The following is a 25,349-nucleotide window of genomic DNA, read 5'->3' as shown; positions in this document are numbered from 1 at the left end:
TATCATTTTGCATATCAATTCTCTTTCGGATGTGTTCGAACAGTAGTTATTTATTTCTAAATCAGGGAATGCTGGTAGACACTTGTTGCAGTACTGCCAGCATAACAATGAAAGTGTTGATGAAAGTTAGGGAAATTGTGTGTATGTGTTTTCGGGCAAGACTTTGTTACTTTCTATTTGCAGACGCACTTGGAAACAGTTTATTACGAGATCCCAACTGACACGTGTACGTCATACATATACGATTTGTTGTATTAGCCATTTGCATCTAAGAATTTGGATAGATTTACCTGGTGCGACGAAACTTGTTTCTGAACCACACATAAAACCAAGTATCTGTACTTGTTTGTGTATAAGTACAGAAAAAACCTACAGTCGGCGTTCTCTTACACAAAAAGAGAGTAAATAAACTTACCAAGACTTCAAATAAGGAATTTCCAAAGTTAAATTTAGCCAAGTTTTACTGTATGTTATTAAATATGCAACAAAAGCACGTTTGGTGGACCAAGTTTTTGCTGTCTCAAACGATTACTTTGTTAAATCGATATGGAAATTATTTCTATTATTACCTCTTTAATAAACAGCCTACGTTATTAAGAGGCAGTAAATCCATTACTAATTAGTTACTGTTTTCCATTATTAATTGGATTTATTTAGCAACCCAAAAATAGTCAATCGTTATTAGTTATAAAAAACTCTATAAGGTTATATGGGTTATACATGCCAAACATAATCTTTTTTTTAACATTTTTTTAATATTTCAAAAAAATTATTTTATAATATAGACACTCGTTAGTAGTATTTTAAAGTAGTACGCTGGTCTTGAACATTTTTTTTTGAGGAAATAGCTAAGTACAGTGAACTTTCAAAACCTTTATGAAAGTACTAATCCGATCGATCAACAGTTTTTAATTAAGTCCCAGAGATATTACCCTACTTAAAAAAAATGTTATGTCGATGTTTAGACGAAATAAAACCAGGTCCACTCTACACTCAACAAGTGCTGTGCTGCCTATGTATGTATATTTACAGCCCATACGTTCGTATCTCAATTATTTTGAGTGTGAGCAGACCCAGACGAGGGTTTACAACTTAATGAGAATTTGATCAAGAGAACGTTAAAACACAATCAGCTGCAGTCAGTCGGGCACTTCCAATTGAATAGTCGACGAAAGAGGTTCTCGAGACCCCAAAATAATCGGTTTCTACAGGCTAACTAAGTTCTTACATACATAGAGGAGATATGGCAGTTCCAGTGGATCAGACAGCGGCTGTCAATCAGATTCGCGATGGGCTCATGGACGACTGGAATGTCCTGCAGAACGTCTTCAAGTTGCTCCAGAAGGAGGATACCTTCTCTGTGGATCCCCAGAAGTGGGGCAAGCAAAAGATAGTGCCGTTTTTACAGCCAGACAAACTGAAGGTGAGTAAGGAATAGACGCGCCGGCGTCTGCCGATCTGGAGATAACGAACGGACTGATTAATTAAAGAGTTCATTTTCAAAACATGACCCCTAACGGCAATTTAAATGATTTTATTGTAGTTCGGCAAACGAGTGAAAAGTAATGCCGTAATCTACTTTTCTTTTGTTTGAGTTTGGAGTGTGTAGTTAAGTTCACTCAAGAATTTGATACCGTGAAGTCCTAGTGTTTATGTATAGGTTAATAAAATCGATATCTTACTAAACAATTAAGCAGAAATTAAAAATATTCTAACTTATATTGAGCTACCAAAATATTATTTGGGTAAAAAAAGAGTTAACTCGCACACATATATTTGGATTGAACTACACGCTTTCACAGTGTTTGTTACTTTCTTTTAGATATTCCATAGGAATATTTTTCGTTATAAATATCAAACTCGTTAGTCGTTTAGTAAAAGGGATTTGCATCGTATATCAAGAGGATTGTTAATAAGTTGAGAGATATTTGAACTGAAGTCAGAAGTTTTGTTTAGTAAACTGTTTAAAAGTTTCACTGTTTCAAATATTTCAACTTTCGATAATGCACTTATTTCGAACTATTCTATGCAATCATTTCCAGGAACTGATTAATCTGAAAGTCCGCGAGACGGAGAAGTGCACACTCGCTGAAATCGAGGAGCTGTGTCAGCAGGTCATCCATTACTCCGTGAAAACCTCGCACGGGCGCTTCCACAATCAGCTCTTTGGGCAGCTCGACCCATTCGGCTTGGCAGGAGCCCTGATCACCGAGGCCATGAACGGAAGCACGTAAGTCCGCCGTAGCATTACTCCGTGCATGTGCCTACATGACCGACAGCTGATTGCATCTTTCGATTCCATCTACAAGTGGCTCAATCTACAGAGTTCACCGAACAGATAATTGTGTTAATGCTGTGTGAATTCCAAAGTATAAATTTAACCCTCTGAAAACCGTGTAACCCATACTTTTATTTCAAAATTTTGTATTTACTTTTTTAAAGAAGTTCAAGAATATTCTTATTTATTTATAAAGGGGCTAAGACAATGAGAAAAAAGCTTCTACTGATTAAGCTCCTGGGCTAGAACATGTAATTTTTGAGTAAATGTTCTATTTAGATATTAGTTTCGTCTTTACAATTTTCAAAAAAAGATACATAAGTTTTGTTTATTACCATTACGAAATTAAACTCATGCTCATTTAATGCAAGATTTAAATTAAGAGATATATTTTCTAAATTGGTTAATACCCCAAGGTATGATATATTCATCAAAATTCCTGTTGCAGATACACCTACGAAGTTGCCCCTGTGTTCAGCCTGATTGAGACTGAAATAATTTCGACCATGAGTCAGCTGGCGGGATATAAGGATGGCGATGGCATTTTCGCGCCCGGCGGCTCCACCTCCAACATGTACGGCATGGTCCTGGCCCGCTACAAGATCGCTCCCGAGGTGAAGACCGCGGGAATGTTTGGGATGCGACCCCTGGTGCTGTTCACCTCCGACGAATCGCACTACAGCTTCATGAAAGCGGCGAACTGGCTGGGATTGGGCAGTGACAACTGTGTGTCGGTGAGGACCAACGATCGGGGTCAGATGCTCCTGGACGATCTGGAGGAGAAGATCGAGGAGGCGAAGGCGCGTGGTGGACGGCCGTTCTTTGTCAACTGCACGGCAGGTACCACTGTACTGGGTGCCTTCGATGACATAAATGGTGCAGCGGATGTGGCGGAGCGTCATGGTCTGTGGCTCCATGTGGACGCCTGTTTGGGGGGTGCTTCACTGCTCTCCTTAAGGAATAGATCCCTAATCACAGGCCTAGAGCGGGCCAACTCCTTCGCCTGGAATCCACATAAGACAGTCGGTGCTCCTTTGCAGTGCTCGATGTTTCTAACTCGGGAATCGGGTCGTCTGCTGGAGAGATGCAACAGCACCGAGGCGCACTACCTCTTCCAGCAGGACAAGTTCTACGACGTGTCCTACGACACGGGCAACAAGAGTGTCCAGTGCGGCCGCAAGATCGACGCCTTTAAGTTCTGGCTGATGCTAAAGGCCCGCGGTTACGGGAAGTACGGACTCCTGGTGGACCATGCCATCGATATGGCCAGATTGCTGGAGGATAAGCTGCGTCAGCGCGGAGATCGCTTTAGATTGGTGCTGCAGAAGCACGAGTACTCCAATGTCTGCTTCTGGTACATCCCAAAACGCATGAGGGTGGCCCCGAAGGAGGAAACCCCTGAATGGTGGGATCGTCTTTATACTGTAAGTCACTCTTAAATTATATTAATTTCATTGATGTTTTTATTTATATTTTCCTTGTATCGCCTTATAGGTGGCTCCGAAGATCAAAGAGCAGATGGCCCACAGTGGCACCTTAATGGTGGGCTATTCCCCTCTCAAAGCTAAAAATCTGGGCAACTTCCTCCGCATGGTCTTCACTTGCTTCCCTGTCCTTAAAAGCGAAGAGCTGGATTTCATCTTGGATGAGATTGAGAGATTGGGAGAGAAAATTGTCGTTTAATCAACATGTTTGATTTTAAAGGCAATTTTAAATATTCAATTAAGTAAATTACACGAAAATAAATGTAAATAAGTATAAATAAAACGGGGTTTGCACTCTTTTTGAGGTTTGAATAGTACCAGTTTTAAACGGCTTATCAAATTAGGTATATATTAAAATCCTTGACATACTACAATTATTTTTTTATTTAGCAGATTGCTTAAACGTTTTTTATCTTTCCATGGATCATTTCTCGATAAATAATATAAATTCGAAATTAATGCGAAAATCCGCTTTAAAACACATACAACCGTTATAAATGACTTAACCCGACTGGTCACACCAAAAGAAACGAAACATCGCAAAAACTATCGATAAAGTACTATGATATTTTGTAAATAACCAACAATGGTCACACGTAAATTAAATCTATAAGCTGCAATCAAAACAATCAGAAATTGTTGCGAAATTATTGAAAATAAAGGCAAATAAAAAGGCTTAAAGATGGGTCGCGCCGAGGTGGGTACGCCCAAGTACCTGGCCAACAAGATGAAGTCGAAGGGCCTGCAGAAACTGCGATGGTACTGTCAGATGTGCGAAAAGCAGTGTCGCGACGAGAATGGCTTTAAGTGCCACACGACGAGCGAATCTCACCAGCGCCAGTTGCTCCTCTTCGCAGATTCCCCTGGGAAGTTCTTGCACAGCTTCAGCAAGGAGTTCTCCGACGGCTACATGGAGCTACTGCGCCGGCGGTTCGGCACCAAGCGGACCAGCGCAAACAAGATCTACCAGGAGTACATCGCCCACAAGGAACACATCCACATGAACGCCACCAGGTGGTTGACCCTTTCCGACTACGTCAAGTGGCTCGGGAGGACGGGCCAGGTGATAGCGGACGAAACGGAGAAGGGCTGGTTCGTCTCATACATCGACCGCAGTCCGGAGGCCATGGAGCGCCAGGCGAAGGCCGATCGGAAGGAGAAGATGGAGAAGGACGACGAGGAGCGAATGGCAGACTTCATCGAACAACAAATCAAAAAGGCCAAGGCAAAAGACGGAGAGGAGGATGAGGGCCAGGAGAAGTTCACCGAACTTAAACGCGAGGAGAACGAACCTCTGAGGCTGGACATTCGTTTGGAGAAAAAGTTTCAGCCCGACACGGTCCTAGGAAAATCCGCATTAACAAAACGACCTGCCTCTGAAGTTGACGAAAAGGTCTTTAAAAAGCCCAAATCCATTGCTGGAGACAGTCAAACTCGGTCGGCGCTGGACGAGATAATCAAGCAGGAGGAGGCCAAAAAGGAGCGCGCCAACCGCAAAGACTACTGGCTGCACAAGAACATTGTGGTCAAGTTCATCTCCAAGTCCATGGGCGAAAAGTTCTTTAAACAGAAAGCGGTTGTCCAGGAAGTCATTGACAAATATCAAGCTAAAATCAAGTTCTTGGACACAGGGGAAAAGCTCAAAGTGGATCAGGTAGGCCACACATAAACAATAACTAATAATGTATATTAATTTAGGAATTTTTATATTTCTAGGCCCACTTAGAGACGGTAATCCCCGCTTTGGATAAACCTGTTATGGTTGTTAACGGCGCCTATCGCGGATCTGAAGCTTTGCTAAGGAAACTAAACGAACGTAAATATTCGGTCAGCGTGGAGATTTTGCATGGCCCCCTTAAAGGACGAATTGTGGAAAATGTACAGTACGAAGACATATCTAAATTGTCTGGTTAAAACATTATAATTTTAAGATCTATAGATGTACTTTTACTACGCCAATTAATATTAAATGTTGAGGACTCCGACGTTTGTGATTATCGAACTTCTGCACTGGAGGGCTGAGAAAGAACTAAACTATAATCTGATAATAATTAGTTCGTAACTTAAACTTGGCCCGCCTAACATTTAGGTTAATTAAACACTTTTTATTGAAAAACTGGAACAGCGTCATTTACTCAGTATTTGTGTGTATGCAAACAATATTTTTTGTGCTTCGTTTTGGGAACAATGAAACCGCTAAACAAAGCCCGATTAACTAGCAATAACTCGCATACTTGCAAAACTTAAACTAGTTCCAGCATTCGTGTGGTAAAGTGCATGTTCGTGAAATGCGGATTCTCTGTTTTATTGTTATCCTCTTACGCTTCGGAGCATCTGAAGATACAGATGAGGATGCGGAAGGCAGGGCCGCTGGAAGCTGGTGGGATGCATTGCCTCGACTTTTGACCGACATTGGCAACACGAAAGTGAACATTCTCACAGCTGCTCCACTGGAACTGATTTCCAATGCAATTGATACTTTGTGTGAGGATAATATCTTATAATAATTAAAAAACTATTTTAAATTTAAACTAATTAAAATGGAAAAAAATTGAAATATTGCTTAATAATGTAAATAACGTTTTCTTTTAGTCTTTTGATTGCCTTAATTTTTGGAAACAACTTAAATCAACATATACATAATATATTATTCGACTAGGTTCCTCCACACTGTTTATAGGAAGAGTGCCTCCGCAAATCACTCCCGACATACAGAAAATGCATTTTCAGTATATGACTCCATGCCAGAACTACAGTGTTCCCCTACTGGAGGCTTCGAAGCTGTGGAAGCACTCCAGGTTTAGCAAGGGACGCAAGGTGGTGATCCTGGCTACTGGATGGACCAACACTGTGAACGAATCCTCAGCCATTTCAATGATATCCAAGGCATTTATGTGTCGAGGCGATGTAAATTTTGTGGTTCGTTAAAAGGGGATCGATTTTAAAATTCTGTTGTTAAAAATTCGTTAACAGATTGTGGATGCCGCTGACTATGTGGACACCTTGTACTCTTGGTCGGCTCTCAATACCGATTTAATTGGTGAACACATTGGCGTGGGTCTGACCCAACTTATAGAGCTGACTCCACTGCGAAACATCCACTTGATTGGTGAGAATGGAACACCATTTACCTGGTGACATATTTTTTTTTTAATTCTTTACTATGCAGGACATTCTCTGGGAGCTCACATCATGGGCACTGCTGGTCGAACATTTAAGCGGTTGACTGGAAAGCTGATTCCCAGGATAACTGGCCTGGATCCGGCCAAACCCTGTTTCAGGCGGGAAAACATTTTGCCGGGATTGACGAAGGGTGATGCCAAGTTGGTGGACATCATCCACACCAACATTGACATTTTGGCCAAGCGCGGGCCACTGGGCGATGTTGATTTCTATCCGGGTGGAGCACATCCCATCCAGCCGGGATGCCTGACCATTTCCTGCTCTCATACACGAGCGGTGGAGTATTTTGCGGAGAGTGCATATCCCCACCAGATGAAGAACTTTATGGGAAGCAAGTGCGATTCATGGGAGAAGCTAAGAAGACGGGATTGCTCTGAAGGAATCGTTTCCCCGATGGGGTATCAAATTAATCCCCAAGCTAGGGGCATGTACTACGTAGATGTAAATGGCTGGCCTCCATATGGTCGTAATGCACAGCAGACTATAGATCCTCGATTAAGGACTTGCTACCTTTGCCAGACGTGAAATTACAAACTCCGGGAGAAACAAAGAGAAACGCTATAGTGCTATAGTGCCTTGACTATAAAATAAGAATAATAGATAATAGAACAATTTTTAATAGTTTTTTTAAAAACTAAAAAAATGTTTTGATTTGGTCTTTTAAATTTAATTGTTTTGATTTTCAAGTATTGATATTATTAAAATCTTGAAAACCAACTTTGTATGCTTACCCAATATCCGTCGAACAAAACTGAATAAAAATCTTTGTTTGATTTGGGTGTCTTACTAGTTATGTTGCCTTATCTGATATTTTCAAGAGGAGGTTGATCAACATCGCACATATATTTTTATTTTTTTCAGTACTTAAGTATATGTATATCTAAGCTATTTTAGTTTGTACCACGATTAGTAATCGATCTCCGTAAGATCTAGGTCGTCATCAAAGGCCTCCGATATGGCTTTTTGGCTCTGCATGACGCGCTCTTGAGTTTCTGCAATCCGCCACAGCTCATCGTCGTCGTCGCCCATCAGCATGGAGCGATCTCCACAGCCCTTGATGTCTGGCCTCGCTCTGGCCCTGGGCGGAGCGGGTCCATTGGTGCGCTTTTGCCGGTTGCCCATCGTTATCTGGCTCTCCTCGAAGTAGTTGTTCGGGTGGGTGATGGTCGGCTCTACGGTGGCGTTGTGGGTGATCTGGAAGTACTTGCCGCAGCCGATCTGGTAGTGACCGCGGGACACGAAGAACATCACTTCCTCGATGGCGCTGGCGGAGAGGCCGTAGGCGGACAGTTTGCTTTTCAGCGATCCCGGGTCCATGTACCTATAGGGACAGCCGTGACAATCGCCCGGTGTGGCCATATCCTTGATGATCTTCGCGCAGGAATAAGGCGTGTAATTCACCATGGAGCCCTTCTTGCCGTAGTTGTGGTAGATGTTGTACTCGTAGCTGCGCGCAAACTTGTCCGCGTCCATTTTCTTGGTGAACTCTTCGCGCCAGAAGCGCAACGAATCCTCCAGCGACACGCCAATCCCCTTTAGGAATAGGCCGTACTGCATCCGGCCGCCGTGCTTCATGTGATGCTGGGCGCGAAGATGCTCGTGGCACATGCGCATGCACAGTGGCATAGAGGTCTTTGAGAGCTGGTCGAGCGACTCGATTGGCACCGCTGCATCCCGGCACACAGTGTAATCCTTGCCGGTGTACGAGTTGTGCAGGGCCTTTAGCATACGGGAAATGCGCTCGTCGCCTTCTACCTCCTCCACTAGGCCCTTGGCTGCCAGCAGCCCCTGCTCAATCTCGTCCTGCTGCCGAGTGCCCACAATGGAGACCAGATCGTGGGTGTTTACGTAGGCGAAGCCTGCCTTCAAGTAGCAGCGACGACCTCGCACTAGATCCATCACCTGGGTAAAGGGCACCTTGTAGAAGTCCAGCAGCTCGATCTTGGCCACACTCTGGCCCACCGTACTTTCGTATAGACCATCCTTTACCTCATCCTTCTGGGCCTCAGTAAGAGGGTGGACATCGAAATTGTTGGCCTCCAGGAACTGCTTTACCTCCGCGCTGCTGAGAGCGGCAAACTTGTACCTGAAGAGCTCCATTTCGCGGGCCACAAACCAGCGAATGAGATCCTCGGAGCGGGAATAGGCCAGCCGCAGAATGAAGTGCGAGATATAGTCCCGCCGGCGGGTCTGCATGTCTGCCTCCTGTTTGGTTCCTCCGCCGGCAGAGCAGAGCCGCAGGTAGCTGCGTAATCCCTCGCGGGTCAATTCAGCATTTACGTACTCCTTCCACTCGTCGGAGAGCAGGCGCAGATTCCGGGTGCTGGCGCGATCGAGGACACGAAGCAGGCGAAGGCGCTCCAGGGCCAATTCCTCGAACTCCTCGATGTGTATGTCGTCCGTTGGCGGATAGTGGTACATCATCACATTGTGTGGATACTTGCTCTCCAGGCTGACCACCTCCACCTTGACCTCAAGTCGCTGGCGTTTCTTCAGGCGGAATTCCATGATGTCGTGCAAGCGTAAATTACAATTTATTTAATGCAGTATTATTGTTTTGGCGCGTAAATACCGATAGGCATGATCAGCTGTTGACGTTATCATCGATAGTGCTAAAAATCTTCATCGATAGTAGGGTGTTGAAAGATACCAAAAAGATTAACTTAATTGTAGGGACTTAATTTTTTAATTTATAAATTTATAAATTTATAAATTTTTGGCAAAGTATATAAAACCAGAAAGGTTTTACTGATTTTAATTAATAACGTTTTATTTTTTCTCCAATTTATTATTATTTTATGATTAAATGACTCCTGTTTTTCATTTTAAACAGATTTTTCAAAAAGCTTTGGAGAAACTTGCAAATATTTGAACTAAACGTGTTAAGGAAGGTTTAAAATATTGTTCCGCTATATAATGAGCAGTAAGACGGTTAAATAAAATGTAATTAGGATTTATTTAAAGTTGCGATAAAATTACTTAATGCTCTAAATAAAACCAATTTTTTGTGCTCAGAAAATTAAATAAATTTACAAATTAGTGTGTTTATATTGTACATATATCTATATATTAAGCCAAACCACTTTCCAAGAAAATATAATAAAAATTTGTGCTCTTAATAATATATTTCATTACCGTGTTAGGCCTTATTACCTATGCTATATTAATTATGCGTAGTATTATCATTATGTGCTCTTCTTCATTAGGATTAAGAATAAAGGATATATATTTATTTTTCAGGTACTTGCAAAACTGACTAGAACTCTTTAAATAAAATAAGGTATGTTAATTAATTTCTAAGCCTTGACCTGTCTGGAACCAATGCCTATGACCTCAAGTGATCGTCTCAATCGTTTCCAAAACAGTTTACGCTCCTCCGATTTGGGACTTGCATCGTCCTTGCCAGCCGGCCATTTAATATAGGTTTTTACATCCATCAAGTACTGTAGAGTTTTTGGACGCTTTCTTCGGGGAATATCTTCCAGGAAAACCAGGATCAAATGCTCCTTGCTGACCTCAAAAATGCTGGAAGGGAAATAAGTCAGATTTGCTTACATTGGTAGTCTTGAAGTTTCTTTACCGATGCTGTGCCAAATACATTTCGAATTGACACCAGTGGCTTAGCAGGAATTTGGATGATATGATCAGCATTAGGGAGTATGAGCGATCCATGCAGGAGATTATATTATCTAGGATAGTCACTCCGATCTGGAATGATAATGTACAATTATCAACAACATATTCAAAAATTATAAATCTTTTGAAATAAGGTTTATTTCTAGCTATTTAAGAAGCGTAAATTTGTATTAAAAAATAAAAGATTTTTAATAAGTCTACCTGAAAGTCTCGTTCATGCAGACAAATGGATATATCCCTAGTTTCCTCCACGTTTGGTAATAGTTCGTTGAGCACCCAGGGGCGATCATTTTGGCAGTAGCTGATGAAGATGTCGTAGACGGCACTGGGATCTCTCTGGGATATTTGGGTAAAGTTATCCACCGCCTCTTTCGAGGCACTGGACAACAAAGCAGCGGACTTCAAAGATGAGTAATAGTAGTGGATATGCCAGCGCTTCAGATAGATGATAAACCCCAGGATGCAAACTCCAACTATACTGCCCACCACCGCGATCACAGTGTTCGTAACGCGATGGAGTTCCTCCGTAAGATCACTCAACGTCCGGGTCTGGCAGTCGAGCTGATCCACCTGAAGTAGATTGGTGTTGTTAAAGCAGTAGTACTGACTGGCCTCGTAGTCGAGTAGCTGGAACTTCAGGGTGAGATCGGTGTCCAGTTCCTTCAAATGATATGGCGTGGCTGTGGAGCACTTGGCGGCCTTATAATCCTCGGAAAAGATTCGCAGCTTGATAATATGATTCACCCGATTAAAGTCCTTGATGTTGCTGTAGCTCTGCTTCAACCAGGGAATGTAGCGACTCTGCCAGAGCTGACGATCAATATGTAGTGTTTCCGCACTCGTGAGTAGTTCCTTTACCCCCGCTTTCTGTGTGTAGTTCAGGAGGCTGTAGGAGCAGTCCGCATCCTTGTTATTGGAGGCTGCCACTTCCACCACCGCTCGCAAGTGGCAGTCACATATGAAATCGTTATCCCCCAGACTGAGGTAATCCAATTGCTCGAAGTCCTTTAGCATCTCATTAGACAGCATGTTGATGGTATTACTCCTCAGATTTAACACCCTCAAGGCGGAGTTATTATAGAAAACGCTGCGATACCAATTACCCACATGATTCGAGCTCAAATCCAGAATCTCTAGCGACTCCAGGGATTGAAACATTTGTGGAGTCAGGGCATTAATGTTGTTACCCGCGAGACCCAAAACCTGGAGCTTCTTTAACGACTTGGACCACTCCAAATCCTTCAAGTTTGATTGCTCAAAATACAAGTACTTCAGTGTATCGGCTATCCCATCGAAGGCATCGTCAATAATATTATACGTCAGATAGGGATTCCCCGACAAGTCCAGACCCTCCAGAACCGTATTCTTGAAGATCGCACTGCTAACCATGGGAATGGAGGTGTAGCACAGACTTAGGAACTTCAGCTTATCCCCCAGATGGGCGAAGGCCACCGCACTATTCCGGGTCATCTTCGAGTGGGACAGGTCCAAATAGATCAATTCGGGCAGTAATTTGAACGCATTCTGCTGGATCTTTAGCCCGTAGATCAAATTCAGGGCCATCTCCAGCGTGGGCAGCTGCAGTTGGTAGCTGTAGGTCAGAAAGTTGGTGAAGGACAGGTCCAAGTACTGCAATCCCTGGATGTAGAAGAAGGTGTCGTAGTTTATGGTCATTATCTTGTTGCCCGACATGAAGAGCCGGCGCAGGGAGCTGATGTTCCGGAAAGTGTCCTTGCTCACATACTCGATGCTGCAATTGCTAATATCAAGCTCCAGAAGTCGTTGTAGTTTTGGGAAAGTTGCCCAGACCGCAGATTGCGCTATATACAAAGGCAAAATTAATAGAATTTTGATAGTGCTTGGGGAAAAAGAATGCAATGATACCTAAAAACCCTTAGTAATAAACAGGTTTCGTTAATTAACAATTATTTTGTAAAACCAACAAACTATAAAAAATTAGTATAATAAAGTGTAAGAGGAAGTGGCAAAGATAATGTGGGACAATTTGTTTAAAAACCGATTTGTTAACCGATGTTTAATTAAAGAAATGTAAATGGTAAGCCCTTTAAGTACTATCTATATTTTTATCGGATAATGAGTTTTTGTGTGTAATTGTGTTTTAGCTGAGGTCTTACGTGCTTTTCCGTGCTTATCAAAGCGTTCCCTCAATAACCGAATATAGTCCTCATAGCTTATACCGGTTAGTGCTGTGTGTGTTTTGTTTGTGTTGTTTTGAAAGTATAGGTAACACTCTCGATCGTACAGATCAGTGGCATTATATGCGAGAAATGTTTCGCATTTGTGTTGTGTAGTGTAACTCATGTCCGAGCGGGCTTCGTTCAAGAACCGCTCAAAGGCTGAAAGGACGAAGGTTAACTGACCATCAGAATATGGGTGCAATCGTATTTCAGGATCTTGGGAAAGGTCATGTGAACAGCAATCCTTCTTCACCTACCTTCGGCATCTGGAATGAGGTCGGAGAAGTTGTTCCCCCGCAGCGATAAAAACTTTAAGGAGTCCTTCATGGAGTGTAGTGTATTAAACGGAGCAGCACTCAAGGTATTAAAGGCAGCCGAAAATACTTCTATCCTCCATCTAATAAACTTCCTCGCTAATTTCGTCTCACGTAACAGCTCAGAGTCATCCTTTAGGTTACCATGCGATAGATCCAAATACATTTTGTATGCTTTAAAATGTTATACAGAAATTGTATTAACTGGTTATTGCAACTAACATAGGGACTAATTATTGGTCATAATCTCATTTATTCAAGGTAACTTATGTACATATATTCAAACTTAAGTAATTGTTAAAAAAGCTTTCATATAATAGATTCTTATTAAGTTTAAAAATGTTGCTAGTAATACCGCGCTAAAAAAAATCAATTAGTTTTTATATAAAATAAATATATTTATCCAACCGTCCGTCCGGTTCGACGCAAACTAGCCTCTCAGTCTTAAATCTATGAGGATGCTTCTTTCCAAAAAGACTGATTTCTATTACGACTTATAGGAACGGATTACTATGTTTTATGGCTCCCATAGGAACAATAGCTGTATGCTCTAATATATGGTACACAAAAATGTACATGACTTTTCTATTTTTAAGCAAAGGCGCAATAAAAATTTAAATATAATCGTTTTGTACAATAATAATTTTGTAATAGCTGGGTATATAAACTTCGGCTTAGGCTTTTTTTTTTGCTTTTGTATAAGCTTGGTTCTCGAAAAAAAGGCCGTTTCAATTTTGGTAGAGGTTTCTACCTATTTATTTATTGTAGGCACCCTCTTTATCTATAGGTTTTGTACTAGCTTGGTTCGCACTAGTACCGGGTGTAAACATTTAGCAAGATACAATTTATTTTTGCTAGTAAATAGCTTTGTGAAATCAATCCATTTAATTCACCCGTTATACAAAGCTTTTACCGATAACAAGTACAATAATATTTAATGATTCTAGTGACTTTACTTAACACTAAAAACCTTTTATCAGCAGTCGATTTGAATTGCCGGAAGCGTGAAAATATATCACTTTGATTGCTGTTAACAACGCTCAATCAAAGTTTGATAGCTAACAAGTTTTTTATTGGGCAAATGGAGAGTCTTACCGAATTTTTGAGTTCCTTCTTTTAGGGTTCCGTTGGGATATAGCCACCATATCACTTCGTCTTTAATCATGTCCAATAGACACCTGTTGCCGTCATCGGATTCGTATTTCATTATCAGGGACTTCAAATCAGTTCTCTCTTTAATGTCTTCATCGGACTCCTCACTTGACGTTGACGTCGTCCAGTCTGGATCTGTGTTTACCCCGTGGATGGTCGAGAACTCAGAAGAAATAACTTTGAAATATCCCAGCAGCAGGAACACTAATAAAGTCACTTCCAATATATATTTTAAGGACATTTTCATTTAATTACGCACTAGTATTGCATGCACGAAGTGGTTATAAATTGATTTGACACTTGTGTGATTTCACAATCGTGCAGATTATGGCGTTATATTAATCGTATAAAATCGTATAGTCACTGGTATAAATTTTAATATATATTTAGCCTTATATGACTGTCATATTCGCAGGTTGTTCCAAAATGGATGCAACATTGTGATAGTTTAACACGGTGAGTTTTGGCGGAAATTTTTTATTTGCGATTAAACGAAGCACACGGTTTAGGTTCCCGAAAAAGACTGACAAGCGTGTTAGCCTGGCTATTGGTCAGCGAAAATAATTGGTAGCAGCGATACATATGTGCGGCTAATTCTGCCATGATACGGCTTATCAATTTTGGCAATATCTTTCTTTGCATGGCCCGGGACTATCAGCGTATCGCTATTTCGGTGGCAGTGTGTCCCCCGCCGCACGCCCACGCACTTATTCCTTATCGGATAATTATCTGGTCGTCGGGAAATGGTGATTAGTCCAATACTTCAATGGGATCGGTGCTCTGGATCAACCAGGTAATGATATGACTTGTTTTCAGCAAGCAAATAAATTAAGCGAAAACACCTTTTCATACTACTCAAGCACTTTGGAATGTTTGCAGTTAGAAATGCCTTGATTTACAGTGTCCAGTCAAGAGTGATAAGAAACCGTTTGGAAAATCTTTAATTATCAGTTGATCGGCGATAGCGAAAGCTTACCACTAAAACACCTTGTTGTTCAAATGGCCAATTCATTTTTTCGCTTCCCTTTCAGAAATATCATATAGGTTATTGCCCGTGAAAATATTGGCTGATAAATTGGTAGATTGGAAGATAGCGCTCCTGTGGAAGCGATCTACAACCTTATATTAATGTAAGAACAAATGGTCATGAGCTTCCCGATGCGGAATCTATTTTTTAATCTACCACTAATAAATCAATTCTTTAAATGGCTCGTCAATGCTGTTTCAAAGTACATGTTCTAAATCTTCAATCTAGTTTTTTGTTGAGGCATAGTATATTAATAAAGCGTACTTATCGTAATTCTATTTTTATTTCCATTAAGATTATTTATGATCTGATATTAAAATAACTTTATAGAATTTAAGAATGACAAAATATGCTAAGATTGACACTTAACACTTTTTCCTAATTCTAATTCAATTTTCATAGTTTGCAGTGCTACCAGAAGCCCATTTACAAACAGTACATATTTTATTCAATTTAATTTAATAATGTATATCTGAATACCTCAAAATGCTATATATTTATGGCAAACTCTATTTCAAGTTATAGTTTTTAAAAACACAACGAAAACGAAAATAAATATAAAATTTTAAGTTAAATTGAACCACGACATTGAACTTAAAAACGAACGTTAGAAGAAAAAGGAGAGACTTGCATTTCTCCTTCAAGCGTACCTTTAAAAATAACTGCATGGTACGAAAGGTTAAACATAGGTATCTAGGTGATACTTCACATCTCCTATTTGAGCCATGCTTTGGATAATAAGCACAAAACCAATGGTGAGTTTTGAGTTTCCCCTTGCAAATGAAGAACGAGATTGAAAAGAGAGTGGATTGTTTCCCGCTGGAATTTGAGTGGAGTGGGGGTCTACCACCGAACCCTGAGCTCAATTAGAAACAGGTTTTGAGTGTTCAGATCGGAACTCGGCTGGGTTCAGTCGACATCCAGAGCTGAACTGAGACGGTATCTCGCGGCGGTATCAGCGGAAGAAAGTAGAGTTCATACCTGGGATAATAGGTGATTGTTTCCGAAGATAACTGACCCGAAATCTGCGTTGCACTATGCGCAAATCGCCGGGCAGCCTGGTCTCGGAGGCCTTCTCCAGCTCCAACTCCTCGCTGAGCAACTCGTACAGCGACGCCAGCGACCTGGCCAACTGGGAGGAGTACGTGGCCGCCGACGGGAGTCTCTTCTACATGGAGTATGTGAGAAATGAGAAGACGGGCGGCTCGGCAGAGCGGCGGGTGGAGTTCATGCGCCGATCGCTGCGCCTGGGAAAGAAATCGTCGCGTCGCCAGCCGCACAGCAGCGGCAATCAGATTCAGAGTCAGAGTCAGAATCAGAATCAGAGCCAGAACCAAAACCAGTCCCACGGCCCGAGCCAGTTGGATTCCCAGACGGAGCCGCAAGAGTTCCGATTCTCACAGTTCAAGACGGCTGCCCCCGATCCCAAGAAACTGGAGCTGGTCATTACCGCCGCCGATCGCTTTCGTTTCGGGCGACGATCCACAGCGGTGGAGTCGATCCTGGGCTTCCGGGTGCTGCCCTTTCCGGACCAGCCGGAATGCCTGATGGTCGATGGATTTGTCCACGATCTGAGTGCCCTGCAGCACGGGATTAAGCGGGGAGATTGGTTCAGGTCCCTGAATGGCATTGAGTTGTATGCCAGCAATGTGGACGAGTTGCTGCAGCAGTTTGTGGAGCCCACTCAGGTGTGTCTGGGATTCCAGTCGTGCGGTGCGGCCAGCGCGGTTTCCCCCGCGGATCCTGCCTACAAGGAAAACTTGCCGGAGGAGCAGGTGTGCAAGGTGGAAAACTTTGCCATGTTCACGGAGAAGTTCGAGCAAATGTTGATAGCCGAGGGGAATTCCGGGAGTTCCCCGGATATAACGCTGCCCTTTGCCATGTTGCTCCTGCCACCGGAGTGCTATCAGCATGAACAACAACAGGACTCGCTGTACTACTTCCCGGAGACCCCGGAAAACTTCCTGTTTAAGGCCCGAGGAAGCTTCCTTACTCTCCACGCCGTGCTCAGTGAGTTGCACACTCAACCGCTGAGTTCGCGACTCCTGGTGGACCAGGTGCAGTACCATGTCAACTACCGGAGACTCAATGGCTTCCTGGTGCTGTTCGCCTACGCCGGCGGACTCTGCAGTGCGGCGGAGTGCAGCCTGCGATCGGATGAGCTGATAGGCTATATACGCTTCTCCCTGCCCGGGTTGGTCCTGGAGAGCTTTAATCAGGAGGCTGGGTCGGGAAGCAGTTCGGGTCTGAAGTTGTTTTTGCGGCACTTTTGTGAAATTCAAAGGACCCGCCTCCTGGCCAGATGTCGGGGACCCATCCGGTTCGAGGAGCTCTTGGGGCAATCGCGAAGTTTGCCGCTGCCCAAGGAAGCCCAGTTGCGCATCTTCGATGCCCTGAGCGAAATGGAGGCCATGGACTATCGCAACTGGAACGATGAGCCACTGACCACACATCGCGAGTTCTTCATTTACGGGAGTGCCCTGTACTTCGATGGTTTCCTGGTGGCCAGTCTGCTCCCGCCGGAGGTGAGGGTCAGTGTGGAGGGTTTCTTGCGCTGTCGCGGAATCTTCGAGTTGCTAGGAGCTGCTCCGGGGATCAGAGTGCGCGAGATGTACGTTTGGGAGGAGATTGTCTTGCCCAGCGCCACAGGACGCTATTTTCTCACCATCTGCACGCGGAATCACCTGAGCTTGGCGGTCATCCTGAAGATCTTCGATGCTCCGGACATGGCTCCGGATGCGGTGGTGGGTCCATCACTTTTCTACATCGAGGAGATACAGGAGACCCTGGATCACCTGGTGCAGTGTGGCATCGAGTCGCTGGCCATGTTCTGGTCCGTATCCAACAAGAGACCCGAAGTGCTGGAAGCCACTGCTGCGGAAAACAGGGATCAGGAAAAGGAGCCCAACAGCCGGCTAGAGTCCTTCCTCAAACAGAAGCTCACCGTTCTGAGTCCTTCGGTGGAGGAAGAGGCCCAACTGTGCTCGTCCCTGGGTGGATCCTCCATACACAGCCTGACCCCCAGCGAGGATGACTCCTCCCGCCGAAGATTAACCCCCATCCATGGCGCTGGCGAGGATTCGGATAGCGGTTCCGATTGGGAAAACTTTGCCGTTCAGCACCCACTGCACTATGGACTGAATCTGGGTGCCGAGAGCCACAATCAAAGCCAGATGACGGAGTCCATGTGGAAGGAGATCAACAACGTGGTGCCGGTGAAGATCTCCGCCGGGTGGAAGAATTCCGTGCTGCACTACGTCTACATTGACATAGCAAATGGGTCGCTCTTTGCTCCATTTAACGATAGTTCGGAGAGTTTCTCCTTCCTGTCGGAGATCCGTCAGGCATGTCACATAATCCACGCCGTCCTGGAGAAATCGAAGCACTATCGAAGGCAGCTCACGGAATCCACGAGAGCACAGTCGAGTTCCAATGGCCACAGCAGTCATGCCCTGTCGCTGGTCAAGGAGCACGGCCTGACCCTGGAGGCTAGCTCGCAAGCCAAGCCGGAGGGACAAACCCAATCCGTGAGGAGCAGTCGCTTCGTGGTGGTTGGTCGCTTGTTCCAGTCGCCCGCAAAGGAGGTCTACGTCTGCCACCGCTCCGATGTTCCCCAAAACATTGTTGAAATGGCCTTCCGATTGTCCTTCTTCTCCATGGGATAGAGGTTTAGTTTTGTGTTGCTTTTTTATGTTGGCATTCCCAAATATTAATTTATTTTAATTCCTTGAGAAAGTCCTGGAATTTAAAAAGCATTTTTTATGTTGGCATTCCCAAATATTAATTTATTTTAATTCCTTGAGAAAGTCCTGGAATTTAAAAAGCATTTAAATTTTTTTCGAACTTAATTCAATGAATCCATATTCAAACTGGAGCTTTAATTGCAAAGGAATCAGCACACATATTTAACTATTAATATTTTTAAATTAATTTATAAATTATTAATATTCTTGCCTAATTAAAATGGATGTTTTATATAAGGCCTATAAACTTGTATTCATCTACTTGGGAACCAATTCCAAAATCCGTTAAGAACAACAAAAAATACAATTTTTTGTTTAAGCCACATTTAAACTCGGAAAACAATTTAATAAATAAATGTCATTATTAAATATGCCTTTTCTATTTTCTTTCCCTTTAAAATAACCTAACTGAAATTCTAAAGCCGCAAGCTAAAACTCTTACAAAAATTGTATATTTATTTACATTGCTGAAAATAAATTATGCGAATGTGTTTCATTCATTCATATTTCATACTAGAGAACCGATCAAAAATGGTCACTATTTTTAGAGTTCGGTGGGAGGGTTCCATTCTAAAAGTAGTTCCACGCACCAGAAGACAAGAGACACGTCGAGCAATAAATCCACGTGAGCAAGCGGCTCAAGGTGGTGCTACCCAAATAATCTGCCTTTGCCAATTTTTCAAAATACGATATAGCCACCCACAGTTCCGTTTGAGTGTTCCACTAAAAAACATACCATAGCTGTATGCTGCTAGTTCGTTTTAGAAGATAAACGATCTAAAAACTACAATGGATAAAAGGTCAATTATATGGATCTTCTGCTTTGTTCTCTTCGCAACGGTCACGGGATTGGAGGAGGAAACCGACGCAGGGCTTTTAAACATCACCAGTAATCACTCAAATACTGAAAAGGTTTCAAAACTACCCAGCGAGGTGCAAAAAGCAGTGTGTACTGTGACTGCCGGGGAGGTAAAAGCATCTGCCGAGGCTGTCACCACAAAAACCTTGAAAGGTGTCTGTGGATCAGGTGTGTTAAGTGATCTTTTCCCATTTTGTTCTTGAATTTAACAATTGTTTGTTTTCAGACGAAATGAACACGGCCTTTCGGAATCTGGAGAATAAACTTTACGAGGAGCTTCGGGTCATGAAGCTGATTTTGGTGCATCTGGCAAAGGCAAGCGGTCTGAAAGTCAACGCCGCTACTCCAACACCTTTCCCCACTTCACTTCCACCCATCAAACCAATGAATCCCTCTGCACAGTCCCCCTTTATGTCAATAGATCCTGCTAAGAGGATAACCAATTCAACTAAATTTAAGGCTGAGGAAAACGAAGTTACCCCAGACTTCGGCGCTAAAAGGGCGCCAACTCTGAAGACCCTAGAGACGAATGGTGGCACGGATCTAGGAGCTCGAGAAGACGAAGTCGACAAGTTCAATAACACCGTGCTGGCCGATCAGGATCTAAAGCTATTCACCTACTACTGGAAACTGGAAAATGTTACGGAGCTGATTAAAGCCCCAAAATTGGCCACCGTTAGTAGCCCAATATTTAGCTTCAAGGGTAAGCATTAAAGAAGAATTGGATAATCATCAACAGATACTTGTTTATGATATAATTCCACGTTTAAATTTCTAATAATCCTTTTCAGGCAAATCATTGCAACTCAAGTGCACCTTCCATCACATGAATCGCGAGCTTCTGAACTTGCAATTAGGATACGGCATCTTTAATCCGGAGTCAAAAACAGGCCAAAGCGACAACATTTTAATGGAAATGGACGGAATATTTCAGAACGCTAAGTGGAACGAAGACGTGGCGCTGAATCATAAGATTTCCATACTGGATCAGAATCACATCCACCGAAGGACCCAGGACCTCAGTTCACAGGCTCTAAACAAGCTGGACATGGGTTTCGCCATCCCAAACAACGTACTACTGGGCAGCACGTACGTCAAGCAAAACGCTCTGTTGATACAGATTCTTTTATATTTGTGAATGACAGAACAACGTTTGTATCCGGTTGGGCAATTAAAACAAAGAGAGACCAAAACCATGTGCTATTTAAGAAGACCTTCAAATTCCTATTCCACCTTAAAGCTTGCTGCGTGCTCCCTTGGCCTTGATATCGAGGAATGGCAGGGCGATTGGGTATAGCTCCTTGCACGACTTGAAGGACACAATATCGCTAATAGGTTTGTGTCGCTCCATGTTCGTGATCTCCACTGGTTCCGCCTCGGTCGTGGCATTCTCGTCGGTTTGCTGGGACACAATGTGCACGGACAGAACGCGTCGCTCATCGCCATCCTTTGCGATAAATTTCTGCAAATGAACAAACAAGTTGTCAGATAGAGAATCATTGATAACAGGTAGTATATCCGCGCACCTTGAAGTATTCCACAAAATCGGCCTTGCTAATTTTACGCAGTATGGCCACCTCAGCCTCTTCCCTTTCGAAGTGATACGTCTGCATGGCTATTTCGCCATAGAACTGACTGAATTGCTGGAATATAGTTTTCGGCTTTTCCAACTTCTTCACCGCCAAAGCCTCCTTGTGTCGCTCGAACTCATCCAAGGGCATATCCTCAATGACTTGCTAAATATATAGGAATTGTGTTATTGCGCTGCCTGTATCAGATGGGCATTATTTATTACCAGGTAAGTTTGCAGAAAGTTCTCGATACGATCCTCAACAAAGGACGGATGCTTTGCTGACTGCACAATGATGCGAATGCCATTAGCTCCATTCACCTTACGCACTCCACTAAATACGATATAGCCCAGCTGTTCCTTTGTGCGAAGACAATCGTAGCACGGTTCGGAGAGCACCTGGGAAACCAGGTTCACCATTATATTTGTGTGATCCGTTTGTGCGCCGCACTGCAGGTAGAGCTGTGTGCATGAGCTTTTGTGGAACTCGTTCTCCTTCTCGAATAAGTAGCTGTCGCCAGCAAGCAGCTTGTACTCCCGTTTCTTCAGCATTTGACGTGCCAGAATGGGAAGTTTTGAAGCATTGGTAGCCTCCAGTCGGTTGTTTACGCGTCCCGCGATGTCCGTAGCCTGTTGCTTGGTCACATTGCCAAAAATAAAGCACTCTGTGTGCAGGCGTTGGAAAAACTCCTTAGCAAAGTTCAACACTCTATCGTAAGTCACAACTTCAAAAGAAAGATTATTAGGAAACTCACTCAGCTGAAATAATCCAAGCTGATTACTTACGTTCCATGGCGTCCAAGAGCTCCACATTCGCCCAGGCATTTTCAGTTAACAACAGAGCTAAGTAGTAGATGGAATGCTGATAGGGTTGCTCAGCCTTAAAGTTTTTCAGTGAACGTACGTATTCCTCCTTCAGGATGTCGAATCTTTTTTCGTCAATGGAGAAGTCAAAAAGATGATCTAAAAGCTTTTCCAGCAGCACAACCTGCTTGTCACTGAAACCACGAATGGTAAACTGAAAGTGAGGGAAATAGTTAAAATAGTTGGAATTCCTTTTAGTTCAGCAAACTCACATCGATGCCGCACGTCTTGCCCATCACACTGAGTTTAAGACTGGCCAGCTCCGCATCGTACAAGTACTCGTTAAGCTGATCCTTCAGCAGCATCACCATCATATGGTTTAGATTACAATTTAGGGGATCCAGATAAGCAATCGGATTAGACATGTCAAATGTCATGCAAGCCTTCGGTTTGTTAAACTGATTGTCCTGCTTGTGCCACACCCTCAAAATAGGCGTATCCATAATGATCGTAGGATGTTTGGGAGCATCAGCTGGAACGTCGGAAATGTCAAAGTTCGTGGGAATGAAACTGTTTGGCAGTGCCAATTTAAGGTTTTCATTAAGATTACAGTTCTCCCAACACTAAAAGATATTTACATTCGATTATTTTATAAATAAAATTGAAATAAGAAAATACTCACATGCACCGTATCCTTGGCCACGCGCTCCACACCATACTTGGTTTTGTAGTAGGGCTCCGCTTGATTGCAATCCTGCTCAAAACTCTGACTCACCATTACGATGCGACTCTTCGCGGGTACAAGTTCATCCAATAAACTTTTAATCAAATCCGGACGCCATTCGTTGCTTAAATATGGAGCGATAAGTACCTCCTCCAGTGGAAATATCTGCATGGAGGACACAGCATGCGTGACTAAATTCTCCGGCTGCTCCTTTTCCTTAAACCGGAATCTCATTTCGTTAAGTTTTACGCACTCGTCGAAGATCCACTTCTTTGGGCCCTCTTCGCGCAGCATTCCCAAATACTGAAACACGATCTTGACAATGTCATCTACGTGTTCCAAGCCCTCCTGTGTGAGGTCGACCACAATGTCGAAAAAGCCAAAGCCGTTTTGCGTGTTTTGATGTCCGGCCATAAGACTGGAAGAAGTAAGAGTATTAAATATGAAGTGGGTACTAAATTCAGATAAACTCACTCATTGCACCAGCCCAGTCGCCTCAGTTCGGATAAAATACTTCCCTTGCCCTCATGACCGATCAGGTGTGTCAAATAGTTATCGGGCTATAATCAAACAAGAGTTTTAGAGGGATAACTACAGGTAAATCTTTTGGGAGTCCTCTGACTGTTCTGCCACATCGCAGTGGTACCTTAAACTTACGCCCGACTTGTAGAACTGCGTCAAATCGTCTGTGGTAAAGCTTATCGTCAGCGATCGGATGTCCTTAATAGGCACTATTTTCACCTTTTGACCATAGCGTTCATCAGCGTATGGGTGACGTGGCCAATCTGGAACATCGACGTTTTTGTTCTCGATTTCTGAGAACTTCTCCAAGACCATGCTCTCAAGTTCGTCCAGCGATTCTGTCAGAAACTGATAAGTAACTAGTTGAAAGCTATTTTGTTAAAGCCAACCTTTTCCAATAACAGCCAGGCACATGATGTTGGCGGAGTACCACTTCTTGTGGAACTTCAGCAGCTCGTCCCGCACATCGATGTTTTTCGACTTGGGTATTTCCGAGAGTGTGGTCTTGTTGCCGCTGCCAAACTTGCTGTAGGCATGATCTGGCTTTGCCAGGTGACGGTTCACCTGTTTGATGCGCCACAGGTCGCTGGGCAAGTTCTTTTCGTGCTCCGAATTTACCTGAATCATAAAGTTTTTAATACTGTGAGAATCAAATCTGGAATTGTGCTCACCGCATTGATTTCCCTCTCCGTGGCGCTGGGCGTAAACAACGGGGCAATGAAGAACTGGGCAAAGCGATCCAGGGCACCATCTAATTTATCCGGTGCCACGTGGAAGTGGTACTTGGTCATCAGTGGATAAGTGGCAGCGTTGCTGCTTCCACCGCTCTGCGAAAGGTATGTGGTGTATCCATTTTCGTGCGGGTACTTCTCGGTGCCCAGGAAAAGCATGTGCTCGCAAAAGTGGGCCAAGCCAGGCAGGTTCGTAGGATCGGACATGTGCCTGCAGTGGTTTTATTTATAAGACGGGATTTCAAAAGCGATTTTGACGAAATTACCCCACTTGCACGGACAAAGCCGCCGCAGAGACATCTGTGTTGGGATCACTGATGAGCAGGACCTTCAGGCCATTTTCCAGTTGCAATCCTCTGTAGTCCCGCGTGTCCTGCAGAGACTTCTCAATATTGTTTAACCTGGGGTACACAAATCATAGCAATTAGATCACCTCCAAAACAAATGACACAGCAATTACCTCAGAATCGGCTCCATGTTGTCGGGCTTCCTGGTTGCGGACTTCTGCGAACCCTCGGCTATAGTCATTTTAGGTTTGTTCAGAGTACTGATCGATCGATGTGATACTACTATGCTGCTCCTTAGCGCACTTGACCTGTGCGAAATAAGGCGATTTAGTCCAGTCCGTTGGCGAAAATGTTATTTATTGCTGCCAACCGTCGACCAAAAACCGCTGTTAAGGCAAAAATCGATTTTCTGCACGTAAGATACATTGAGTTTTTGAAGTACAAGTAACGTCGGAACTCCGGCTTTACGTAGCGCCCCTACGTTCGAAATTTCTAAAGTGGGCGGGGTAAGTTTTTTGCCAGATGTTTCCGCGTTTTATCAATTTTAAACTTTTTTTTTGCCAAAAATTAAATTCTACTCGTTTCGCAACAACTACAATAGCATATAATCATCTGTTCGCAGGGTTGCCAACGTTCCGAAATAGGAAACTAATGTCATCCTTACCAGATCGTTGAAGTTGGCAGTAGTTCCGTTGGGGTTCCCAGTTTTGAAGCGTACTCGCATTAAATTTTACAAAAATTGACATTTAATTTCAAAATTAAAAGGTCTATGAAATGCAAAAAATTATTTATTTATTTTGATTACAATTATATATTAAAATTTAACAACAATTTTAT

General features: G+C 43.2%; 8 protein-coding genes across 10 annotated transcripts; 5 read left to right on the top strand and 3 right to left on the bottom strand.

Moving 5' to 3' along the window:
* Window positions 1-1,107: 1,107 nt before the first annotated feature.
* LOC123038084 (cysteine sulfinic acid decarboxylase) lies at window positions 1,108-4,074 on the top strand. The gene is made up of 4 exons (XM_044461656.1): window positions 1,108-1,423; window positions 2,043-2,230; window positions 2,727-3,702; window positions 3,773-4,074. Exons 1-4 carry the CDS (start codon window positions 1,244-1,246, stop codon window positions 3,959-3,961), a joined length of 1,533 nt encoding a protein of 510 aa, XP_044317591.1. The 5' UTR covers window positions 1,108-1,243; the 3' UTR covers window positions 3,962-4,074.
* Window positions 4,075-4,357: 283 nt separating this feature from the next.
* On the top strand, window positions 4,358-5,844 carry LOC123038085 (DNA/RNA-binding protein KIN17). The gene is made up of 2 exons (XM_044461657.1): window positions 4,358-5,416; window positions 5,479-5,844. Exons 1-2 carry the CDS (start codon window positions 4,445-4,447, stop codon window positions 5,674-5,676), a joined length of 1,170 nt encoding a protein of 389 aa, XP_044317592.1. The 5' UTR covers window positions 4,358-4,444; the 3' UTR covers window positions 5,677-5,844.
* A 141-nt stretch (window positions 5,845-5,985) lies between these two features.
* Window positions 5,986-7,470, top strand: LOC108037867 (vitellogenin-1). Its single transcript, XM_044461652.1, has 4 exons — window positions 5,986-6,246; window positions 6,422-6,681; window positions 6,736-6,871; window positions 6,932-7,470. The coding sequence occupies exons 1-4, from the start codon at window positions 6,051-6,053 to the stop codon at window positions 7,468-7,470; spliced, it is 1,131 nt and encodes a 376-aa protein (XP_044317587.1). The 5' UTR covers window positions 5,986-6,050.
* A 303-nt stretch (window positions 7,471-7,773) lies between these two features.
* Window positions 7,774-9,527, bottom strand: LOC108037879 (DNA primase large subunit). Its single transcript, XM_017114544.2, has one exon. The coding sequence runs from the start codon at window positions 9,451-9,453 to the stop codon at window positions 7,852-7,854; it is 1,602 nt and encodes a 533-aa protein (XP_016970033.1). The 5' UTR covers window positions 9,454-9,527; the 3' UTR covers window positions 7,774-7,851.
* A 529-nt stretch (window positions 9,528-10,056) lies between these two features.
* Window positions 10,057-15,458, bottom strand: LOC108037868 (toll-like receptor 13). Of its 2 annotated transcripts, XM_044461596.1 has the most exons (6): window positions 14,189-15,458; window positions 13,037-13,267; window positions 12,717-12,938; window positions 10,783-12,401; window positions 10,526-10,653; window positions 10,057-10,470 (listed from the first exon to the last, which is right to left on the bottom strand). In XM_044461596.1, the coding sequence occupies exons 1-6, from the start codon at window positions 14,490-14,492 to the stop codon at window positions 10,242-10,244; spliced, it is 2,733 nt and encodes a 910-aa protein (XP_044317531.1). In that variant the 5' UTR covers window positions 14,493-15,458; the 3' UTR covers window positions 10,057-10,241. The 2 variants fall into 2 exon arrangements, with proteins under 2 accessions (XP_044317531.1, XP_044317532.1); XM_044461597.1 differs by lacking the exon at window positions 12,717-12,938.
* Window positions 15,459-16,201: 743 nt separating this feature from the next.
* On the top strand, window positions 16,202-19,458 carry LOC108037875 (protein inturned). Its single transcript, XM_017114541.2, has one exon. The coding sequence runs from the start codon at window positions 16,310-16,312 to the stop codon at window positions 18,935-18,937; it is 2,628 nt and encodes an 875-aa protein (XP_016970030.2). The 5' UTR covers window positions 16,202-16,309; the 3' UTR covers window positions 18,938-19,458.
* A 139-nt stretch (window positions 19,459-19,597) lies between these two features.
* On the top strand, window positions 19,598-21,012 carry LOC108037876. Its single transcript, XM_017114542.2, has 3 exons — window positions 19,598-20,042; window positions 20,101-20,577; window positions 20,666-21,012. Exons 1-3 carry the CDS (start codon window positions 19,805-19,807, stop codon window positions 21,010-21,012), a joined length of 1,062 nt encoding a protein of 353 aa, XP_016970031.1. The 5' UTR covers window positions 19,598-19,804.
* Window positions 20,986-25,135, bottom strand: LOC108037873 (insulin-degrading enzyme). Of its 2 annotated transcripts, XM_017114539.2 has the most exons (13): window positions 24,883-25,135; window positions 24,686-24,820; window positions 24,492-24,626; window positions 24,166-24,436; window positions 23,884-24,112; window positions 23,630-23,832; window positions 23,447-23,532; window positions 22,931-23,390; window positions 22,521-22,871; window positions 22,231-22,462; window positions 21,670-22,169; window positions 21,401-21,610; window positions 20,986-21,336 (listed from the first exon to the last, which is right to left on the bottom strand). In XM_017114539.2, exons 1-13 carry the CDS (start codon window positions 24,936-24,938, stop codon window positions 21,109-21,111), a joined length of 3,096 nt encoding a protein of 1,031 aa, XP_016970028.1. In that variant the 5' UTR covers window positions 24,939-25,135; the 3' UTR covers window positions 20,986-21,108. The 2 variants fall into 2 exon arrangements, with proteins under 2 accessions (XP_016970028.1, XP_016970029.1); XM_017114540.2 differs by having other exon boundaries at window positions 24,686-25,135.
* Between the last annotated feature and the right edge of the window lie 214 nt (window positions 25,136-25,349).

Source organism: Drosophila rhopaloa, unplaced genomic scaffold (genome assembly GCF_018152115.1).
Source record: "Drosophila rhopaloa isolate 14029-0021.01 unplaced genomic scaffold, ASM1815211v1 contig_47, whole genome shotgun sequence".
Lineage (NCBI taxonomy): Eukaryota > Metazoa > Arthropoda > Insecta > Diptera > Drosophilidae > Drosophila > Drosophila rhopaloa.
Note: the sequence above shows the minus strand (reverse complement) of the source record. Positions and strands in the feature narration are given on the sequence as shown.